This window comes from Hippoglossus stenolepis, chromosome 21 (assembly GCF_022539355.2).
Source record: "Hippoglossus stenolepis isolate QCI-W04-F060 chromosome 21, HSTE1.2, whole genome shotgun sequence".
NCBI classification, from domain to species: Eukaryota; Metazoa; Chordata; class Actinopteri; order Pleuronectiformes; family Pleuronectidae; genus Hippoglossus; species Hippoglossus stenolepis.
Genome location: NC_061503.1, coordinates 19,530,754 through 19,540,753, shown reverse-complemented (window position 1 = coordinate 19,540,753; position 10,000 = coordinate 19,530,754). Strand labels below are relative to the sequence as shown.

The 10,000-nt window shown below is 45.3% G+C and overlaps 1 protein-coding gene across 7 annotated transcripts in view; it reads left to right on the top strand.

The window, feature by feature from the left end:
• baiap2b (BAR/IMD domain containing adaptor protein 2b) overlaps positions 1–10,000 on the top strand; it is a 53,923-nt gene that overhangs the window by 31,678 nt on the left and 12,245 nt on the right. For all 7 annotated transcript variants that reach the window (XM_035146742.2, XM_035146745.2, XM_035146744.2 and 4 more), the window contains 3 exons: positions 1,748–1,819; positions 3,179–3,316; positions 9,580–9,732. In XM_035146742.2, coding sequence (XP_035002633.1) covers positions 1,748–1,819; positions 3,179–3,316; positions 9,580–9,732 — 363 coding nt within the window. The remainder of the gene's footprint in view (positions 1–1,747; positions 1,820–3,178; positions 3,317–9,579; positions 9,733–10,000) is intronic.

The following is a 10,000-nucleotide window of genomic DNA, read 5'->3' as shown; positions in this document are numbered from 1 at the left end:
TTCCCATGTGGCTGGTTTACTGATCTTCTCTTGTAAATTACAACCATTACAGACTGAAATCCTTTTTCAATTTAATTCTGCAACGGACCTTTGAGCAAATTGGTCAGTTACGACACTAGCAGGGAACTGTGGGTTCAGAGAAGACGTGAGGATCAGCTTCAGTCTCCGTTCAAAGTATCTTATAAAGAGTATTTCAACTTGTCTCCTCGTCCATTTGAGTAATGGGTGTCACCGATCCAGGGCAGGGATGTTTTGTTCAGCAGTGCAATTTACAAATTAGGCTTTGAGAAGATGTGTATTTATTCTCCAGGGATGAAACGGACTCTGATGCTCGGTTCTGACCTGTAGATCGGTTCTGACCTGTAACTCAGTTCTGAGCTGTAGCTCGGTTCTGACCTGTGGTTCAGTTCTGACCTGTGGCTCGGTTCTGACCTGTGGCTCGGTTCTGACCTGTAGCTCGGTCCTGACCTGTAGCTCGGTCCTGACCTGCGGCTCGGTTCTGACCTGCAGCTCGGTTCTGACCTGTAGCTCGGTCCTGACCTGTGGCTCGGTCCTGACCTCCGGCTCGGTTCTGACCTGCAGCTCGGTCCTGACCTGTGGCTCTGTCCTGACCTGTGGCTGGGTTCTGACCTGTGGCTCGGTTCTGACCTGCTGCTCGGTCCTGACCTGTAGCTCGGTTCTGACCTGGCTCGGTTCTGACCTGTAGCTCGGTCCTGACCTGTAGCTCGGTTCTGACCTCCGGCTCGGTCCTGACCTGCAGCTCGGTCCTGACCTGTGGCTCGGTTCTGACCTGCAGCTCGGTTCTGACCTGTGGCTCGGTCCTGACCTGTAGCTCGGTTCTGACCTGTAGCTCGGTCCTGACCTGTAGCTCGGTTTCTGACCTCCGGCTCGGCTCTGACCTGCAGCTCGGTTCTGACCTGTAGCTCGGTCCTGACCTGCAGCTCGGTTCTGACCTGTGGCCCGGTCCTGACCTGTAGCTCGGTCCTGACCTGCAGCTCGGTCCTGACCTGCGGCTCGGTCCTGACCTGTAGCTCGGTTCTGACCTGCTGCTCGGTTCTGACCTGTGGCTCGGTTCTGACCTGTGGCTCGGTTCTGACCTGTGGCTCGGTTCTGACCTGCAGCTCGGTTCTGACCTGGCTCGGTTCTGACCTGCAGCTCGGTTCTGACCTGCGGCTCGGTTCTGACCTCCGGCTCGGTTCTGACCTGCGGCTCGGTTCTGACCTCCGGCTCGGTTCTGACCTGCGGCTCGGTTCTGACCTCCCTCTTCACTGAAACTCAGGCGTTGACTCCAGTTCTCCTGACGATCTAATTTCCTTAGTTTCTGCTTTTTCAGCAAACATCCTGCTGATAGAAGTTTAAGTAAATATTCTCTCCTCCCACATGGATGAGAGGAAAAGAAAGAGAGTGAGAGGTCGCTGAGCTTTTGAATTTCTTTCTGATGATCATTTAAATACGTGATGTATTTCTAGCAGATTGTTGTGCAGAATATGACCCTGGATGCAAACAAGACAATATTCACAACTGGTTGACTTCACACAAATGCACACACACAAGTTGACGTTTGAACATATTTCACATCGTCTCCGTTCTGTTGGTTGTGACATTTCAGAATAATGAACACATTCCTCCTTCTTGCGCTGCAGGGTCACATTCCTGTTAATAACCCGCTGCAGCTAAGTGTGTGACAGCGTGAGGTTTAGTTTGTTGTGTGTTGTGTTGTTTCTGAGGGTTTGTGTGTGTTCTGCAGCTGAAGTCTTTCCACAACGAGCTGCTCACAGAGCTGGAGAAGAAGGTGGAGCTGGACGCACGCTACCTGAATGTGAGACCTGTTTCTTCATCAACAATTAAATACATTATATAAATCCCACCCACGTATTAATCCAGCTCCCACTTAGCTGCTGAAGAGCCAGATCCTTTTCTCAGGTGCTGATAGAAACCAAACCAGAGCTAAAAGGAGAATTGTTTTCTAATATATAATTATGTGATATTATGAATTAAGGCTAATCTACTTCCTTAAAATAATCAATTAATGCAGTTTTAAGAAAGATCATTATTTTACAGATCCCATGAGTCATAGCGGCAGTAGCCTCATGCTAATGAAAGTCATTATTCTTTATCTTTGTTAATAATGTATACATAGATCTAAAGAGAAACAGATGCTAGCTGTAAAACGAAGACCCTAAAATACGTTTTACACTACTGATCGACCTGCAACTTGTTTTCAGAACTGTTCTGACTGTACAGAATTAGAGATTAATTAATTCCAGTTTTATTTCTCCCTGTTTCAGTCATTTTATGCCTTTTTTTTAAAGCACCCAACATTATCATTGTAGTTCAAGGAGATCCCCCCCCCGTGTTACTGTCCTTCACGCCAGTGAAGTTATGAAGATGCAGTATGAACCATGTTCTCATAAAATCATTGGCCAGAGATAAAATGCGCTCTCTCATTAATTTCCCACCGGCTTTCATCCAAACCACTGCAGCAAGTTACATAAATTACTTCCCACTCGTCCTCGTGAATCATGACTCAGACTGTGGAAACTAGAGGTTTGCAAAAAAAACAAAAACACATTTTAATAGACAAATTAATTTATGGTGAAGTTTGGATTTAATCCCAAACAATATTTCATTGTAAAAGGGAATATATCAAACTGATGATTGTCATTCTGATTGTTACGGGGATTTGATGATTTTCTTTTCAAGTTGTATGTTACATGTAACACATACATATATATATGAAGTGTACCCTGCACCCAGTGCATGCTGGGATACAGTTTGGCTGCTGTGAATATGCAAAGTTTAAACGAGTAGAAAATAAATAAATTTAAACTTGTAATCACTGATTGTCAGAACTTTGTCATTTGTACTATAATTGAAGAAAGCTAGCAAGGTTTTCAGCTGCTCTAGCAAAGTTGAAGTCCAATAAATTGTGGGCAGTTTCAATAAATCCAAAGCAATGTTGACCTTTGAACCAGCTGCGGACAGAGAGGACAGATTAAAAACCACTGAGAGGAAGTGGAACTGCAGCTCCGCCCTCCTACAGCTTCCCAGTCATCAGGCAGTAAATCAGAGGCACCACTTGTCAGTTTGAGATGAATGTACATCAGTGTAAAAGATCCTGTGTGGATGTGGACACATGCCAGCGTGCCCCCTGCTTACTGTGTGCTGCCCCCCTCAGGCCGCGCTGAAGAAGTACCAGACGGAGCACAAGGGCAAAGGGGAGAGTCTGGAGAAGTGCCAGGCCGAGCTGAAGAAGCTGCGCCGGAAGAGCCAGGGCAGCAAACACCCCTCGAAGTACGGAGACAAGGAGATGCAGGTCAGTGTGTGTGTCACTGAAACATGTAGATCCTGGTGCTTCTCTGGTTTAGTGACTCCTCTGTGGACCAGTGACCTTTAGGACCAGCTGAGGACCACTGGTTCAAAACACAGGACATGGCTCCAGCCGCTGGGGCAATGAACATATGATCCCATTCAGCCCGTATGTGGGTGATAACCTCAGCCTCTGCAGAAAATTAATTTAATTAATCCAGTTCAGTAAAGTCGGGGCCTGGATCCCCTACGCAGACCTTGAGTGACCCCATGCTGAGTCGTCTGTATACACCACACACTCTGCTCCACGTGGAGCTGGCTTTCAGATGCTTTCCCCTCCTCCTGATGGGATTTGAGCTTCAGTGCAGCAGGTAATCCGTGACTGCTGCTGGTGCTGATGGGATAGGACGTGCTGAGCTGAACGGGATGGGACCCCCCACTGGGCGCACGCAGTCAGCGAGCTTCTTCACAGGGAGGGAAATGGAGAAGGCTCTGACTCGAGCTCACTGTGTCGAACAGGACACAAGGAGCCGGCTGCAGCCACAAGCAAAGAACTGATTTAAGATTTGATTGTTACCACATATGAAAATATCTGAAACCTCATACAGTTATTAAAAAGTACATTATTAGTGTTTAATCCAAGTTTCACTACATTTACTGTGTAGCTCTGCCAACGTGCTCCCACAACGTTCATGGTTTCATCAGTGGCTGCTCTTCATCAGCGTGATATTAGTTTCTGATAAGTCGGACAGGAGAATGAGTTGAGTGAGGAGTTGTTCTCCATGTTGCTGCTGCAGCAGAGGCGTGAGGAGACGGAGCACGTCTCTGTGCCCCGGCCTGTAGGTGTAGTGGGGACACATGGTGGGCGGGCCGCTTACATAACCTGCACAGGAGACGCTGCAGCCAAGCTGCTCAATCAGGAGCATAAGGAGGCCAGAGGAGTTTTGTGTTTTCTATCTTTTATATTGTTTGTGTGTGTGTGTGTGTGCAGGCAACTGTAGGCAACTGTTATTGTTTTTATTCTGCACCATATTGCAGACACACACTGAGGAATCAAAGTAAATGTTGAAAACCTCCCATCTCGATGTGAAAGAAAGTGAACCTGTAATCAGTTCTTCCTCTGGTTTTACCCATAGACTGGTTTTAACCCACACTCCCACTACACCTCATGGAAATAATCCTGCAACCAAACGCAGACCAAACATAGGAGGTAATTAGACACAATAATAGAACTACACACAGGAAGGAGCTGAGACACAGCTCCTCTGAACCTGTGGCCAGAGCTGTGGTTTGAACTCATCACTGCGATGCAGAGAAAACATGGTGTCAGGGGTTAATGGCTAATTGTGCAGCACTTCCCGAGGCGGAGGCCGTCGCCCCGCGCTGCCTTGGAGGAGCAGCAGAGGAGGTAATTATTGTGTAATTGTTAGTGTTGCTGTGATGGATGGCTGGTGGAGCAGGAAAGGGGGCGGCTGGGCCGGTCGTTACAAAAATCGATCCGGGAGCGATGAGGAGGAGGAGGAGGAGGAGCAGCGCAGGAACATTCAGCCCCAAAGTCCTGCAGCTCCTCTGGACTTCAACAGCTTCGGATCCCCTCTGAGCCCCCGGTAGCTGATACCCCCCCCGTCCAAAATCGGACACACAAGTGTGTGTTTGTCTTAATTACCTCCAGCAAGACTCTCTTTCACTCATCTTCGTCGGTTTCCTCAGACACCTCAGACTGTTGTTTAGAAAATGCAGTGAATTCTAGTTGAGAGTTCAACTCTGGGCCAAAGAACGTGGGATTAAGTTGAAGAGTTTTTTGTTCTTCAGACTGCAAGAGGCACAGAAATGTCTGTTTAGGAGGAAGGCCGTTTTGATCCAGAGTCAACACGTGCATGTGTACGTATGGCCGACGGTGTGTTTGTTGCTTATTTAGTCCCAATGAGGCTGTGACTCTCTCTCTCTTCATGCTTCTCTCCATTGTCCAACTTTTAAACAAAACACTGAGCTGCTGTCTGAGCACAATGTACAGTCTGATGAATCACATCACACTTATGATTCTGTGATGAGGAAGAATTCAGACACTATTGACTCCAGACATTGTGATTAGTGCTGAAATAGTGAAGTGATGTGGATATAAAGTCAGTGGTTTCCATGTTGGGGTCCCAGGAAGATCAGTGGAGCAGAAGATGAGAATCATTGTAACTTCTCTTGTTGAAGTACCAGAGATCTCTCTGTATCTGCATTTATTTATAATATATTTATATAAACTGCTTCTTCAAAGGAAAACAACACAGCAAATGATTTTAACATTTCATTTCCCTTCGTGGTTCCCTACACGTGAGCTCAGAGTAGTAACACCAATCAAACACACAGTTATCATGTGACGGTGCAGAGGAAGCCAGAATATCCTGCTGTGCGTGAAACTAATGTAAAACAACAGGTTTGACACATATTTAACGGGATGAGATCAGAGGAGGCGAGAACACTTCATGACACAAGAGCTGTTTGTGTCAAAGGAACAATGGAGAAGTGCTGCTTGACAGAAACGAGGGATGAAGTGAGGAAAAGAGAAGTGTGATGAAGATCAGCTGGAACGAGCAACTTGGCCCCAAACTAACTATAATTCATTCGACTTTCTGAGATGACTCGGTTCTTCCTCAGTAAATCGCACACAGATGTCATCGGACTCTTTATGCTCCTGTCATCAACTTTAATTGCCCGAGGTTTGATCTGTAAATTATTTAAAAGGCACAAAACATTCCAAGAAACGGTCCCACTAAAAACCTGTCACAAGAAAGAGAATAAACAAGCTGTGCCCACTCAGAGGCCATTAGCCACACATCATGAATTAATCTGCACAAGGCAACGGCACAATAATCATGAATTTTTAATAAATAAACATGAGAAGTACTGAGAAATCTGACTAATGTATTGTTTCTGGCTGTTTGAGGAACATTTCAACAAGTAGCAGCTGTTCCCAGATGAACCCTGACAACCAAAGCTCTGCCTCTTGAAATCATTATCCCATAAAATCAATCTACAGGCTCTGTCCATATAGAAAAGTATAGAAATGTCCCTGCAGCTGAGATGAGTCATAGACATGCTCCCTGTAAACATTATGACTGGAATCAGGCCAGAAGCTGCAAAATCCATTTCATCCCGAGATCCATTCTTTCAGAGCTGACTTGGAGTTTTGGAGCCCGTTAACTCAATTGTCTGTTATTACTTTCATCTTTTCTGCAGTTTCTATTTCACTGTCAGTTTCAGATATCGAGCCGAGGAAAATCCAAACAGTCTGAATTCGTTTGAGCAGCGTGGAAAGAATGTGGAAACCGTCGGGCGTCGGTTCCATTTGAATTTATTAGAACATTATTTTACAATCACTGATCGATATGTTCCAGTGCATGAGGGCAGAGCCCCTGCAGCCAGAGAAGCAGCCGTGCAGAACATCTTTAAAATGCAACGGGTCAATAAACGCTGGCCGCACGCGCTCTCCCTCCCCGCACACGTCTGAAATGCTGATGGTGTTTCGCGTCAGCAGAAACCAGGAGCGGCTTCTGGCCCCATTTTATATTTTGTGCTTCAGGCGAAGCGCCGCTGATTGGCAGCGGCATGAAAGGCAGCTGGAATCTAATTAGGTGTCTGAGCGCGATGGCAACATGCAAACACCCACATACTGCCTGATGTAACCAAGCTGCTTCGACAATGGAGCAGGAACTGAGCTGCTGTGCATAAATCTACTAATGTATAAGTATCTGAGTTCTCCTGGGACATAGAGCGATAACAAACTCTCCTGGCCTACATACATGATCATGCTGGTACATAAACAAAGGTTTGTACCAGCATGAACATGGCTGAATGTCAGGAGAAATGTGAAAACAAATTTTTTTTATTATTAAATGGTTGAAATTCTGATTTGTGACTTTAAATTCTGCTTATTATCTTTTCACTGGGACCAGATGACGTCAGGTCTGATTCCAGGTGAAGAGGACGTTGTGCTCGGGGGTTAAAGAGACGGGTTGGACAGCTTCTGCTTTCTAGTTGTCTTCTTTGTTTGCAGCTCTCACTCCAGTCAGGTTGAATAATCACGACTGTAAGAGAACGACTCGGTTTCCTTCTTACGTGTATCTGCAACCTGCTCTCAGAACCACCGAGTCTGACTCCTCCGGCAGATTCTCCCTCCCCCGTCTCCCCCGTCTCGCTGCCTGCCTGTCACTCAGGCTCTGTTGATTGACAGCTCCATCGTGTTGGCCCCGACCTCGGACATGCTCGTCTGAATCTGATCACCAGTCGCTCGCTGTGTTTTTCTCTTGCTACCTGAACGTTTTACCTCCTCCGCTGTTTGCATGACTCATCTGTGGCCTTCATTGTCCTCTGCAGCTGATCACCATGTGAAGTTTCTCTGTGGGGGATCAGTGCGTGTTCAGCCTCCGTGCGCCCACGTCAAACACCTTCACTTCTTTTACATTGTTATTCAGGCAGATGATGACGGTTTCCTTTCACTCATCTTCCCCTTGTGTTTGGATTTGATGGAATCGTTTAGTCATGAATGACAGAATGTATTTGACTCTGTTGCTCAACCATAGATTAACATTTAACTTGGACCCCAGTGAAACCTACGTTAGATTGTAGAAGAGTGTGAGGAGGTACTGAAATGAGATCATGTTGTTTTTTGTCCTTAATTATCTGTCAAAACTAAAATACTGAAAATAATTCCTGAGAAAAATGTGTTGATTAGCTGATTAATTAGTGATAAAATAAGACTGATAAACTATGAACCTCCAATTAGATGTAACCAAAGGGAACAACTACTATTAACAAAAACAGTTTTTATTTTATACACATTTTCCCAGTGAAAAACTACACTGTAATATAAATGAGATATTCTGTCATTTTATCTCCTAAAAACATTCTTATAAAAAGATAAATATAAAAAGGTCCTTGATCTAAAATAGGAAAAATAAGAGCATTTTGTCTTTATTAAAGCATCAGTTTATCATAACGTAAAAGTAAGTAGTATCATTTAGATTTTAAAATAGTCTAAATAAAATAGAAATGTAAATATCCCCTGACTGAACCAATGAAATAATTGAATAATTTCATTATTAGAAAATCTGGATCTTCATGACTCAGTTTCTTTACATTTCCTATTTCTTGCCCTCGTCCCTCATCCGTCTGTGTAGAAGGACGAAGGGATGACATTAATTGCTGGTGTCTCCTGCGTTGTCTCGTCTTCCCTGTCAATCCTGGACCATTAGGTTAATTACTGAGCTGCAGAGACAGTAGATCATTGGACGGATGTCGTCTCCCTCTCACTTTGCCTGAAGAGGTTATGGACAGTGAGTGTTTAACACACACTGACAGACTGAGCTGAAGCTGTTTGGATACAGGCCCCGAGGTAAAGTTTAAATTAAGTCTTTTCTCTAAAGAATTTAACGCGGAAATAGAAACTGCTTCCTCTCTCATTTGGTTCAAGATCACAGATTGGCTCCTTAATTCAATGCAGTTTAAATGTTAATGTCAGTTTGCTGCGGAGGCAGAAATATTTTCCAGTGGCTTCATGAAACGGCCTCATTAATGATCTAATCATCACATGTGGTGATGCTCAACGTGTGATGGTGGTTATAGAAAAGCGTTAAGTTACTTCTTCCGTCTCATTTCAAATCAGTTTGTCATCGGCAGTGTTTCTATGTATCTGCGGTGGTGCTTGTTTGACCAGCCAGTCTCATGCCGCTGCGTAGGCTGCTGCCTCTCGGCCTCCATCATTAACACCTCGTGCTGGAGCTCTGCGCTGTCTGGCACCGGCAGAATGCTGCTGCACATTACATGACACTGTGGGAATCTTCAGACGCTCTCTGTTATACAAGTGAACCGGAGGACAGAGTCTGGTCCAGGACTCAAGTGAGCTGAGTGGATGGAGGGACGGAGGGTGAATGGGTTTAAAAGACAGGACACAATTCATCTGAAGTTCAGAAAACCAGACGCTACGATCACGTAACAGACGACAAACCATTTGTCTGACTCTTTATATGTCAAGTGCTAAGTGCAGCACAGTCCATTATCTGCTGAAATCAAAGTTTCATGTTGCTGTCGAATGTTTCAAATGTCATTTTAACGCTTCAAGAATCACAAAGTAAACTTGATTTAAAGTGAATTTGACGTGTTTGACTCTGGTTTAGGTTTTGTCCTGTTTTGTGGCATCCTGCTCTCAAACCGACCGGTGAGACAACGTCCCGACAGACACCTGCTGCCGCGTCACCTCATCTTCTCTCTTCCTCTCCCCAGTACGTCGAGGCCATCAGCAACAAACAGAGCGACCTGGACAACTACATCGCCGAGGGCTACAAGCACGCTCTGTCGGAGGAGCGGAGGAGGTACTGCTTCCTGGTGGACCGTCAGTGTGCTGTGGCCAAGACCAGCAGCGTCTACCACAACAAGGTGAGGAGGAACCACACCGACACGTCTGTTCCTCTGCTGGTGGTCAGATACGCCATGTCAGATTACACCAGTGGGTGGCATGACCGTGACTCAAAGGACAAGAGGAAGAGATAAAGGACGGAGCAAATGTAAACTGATTACTAATGGAGGTGTATCAATATCTAACCCTAACCCTAAACTGGCACGTTTATAAAGAAGGTATAAAGATTATATATAATATATCACACCTGTAAAATTCTCACATCTTTCATCTCATCTTTCTGTCCCA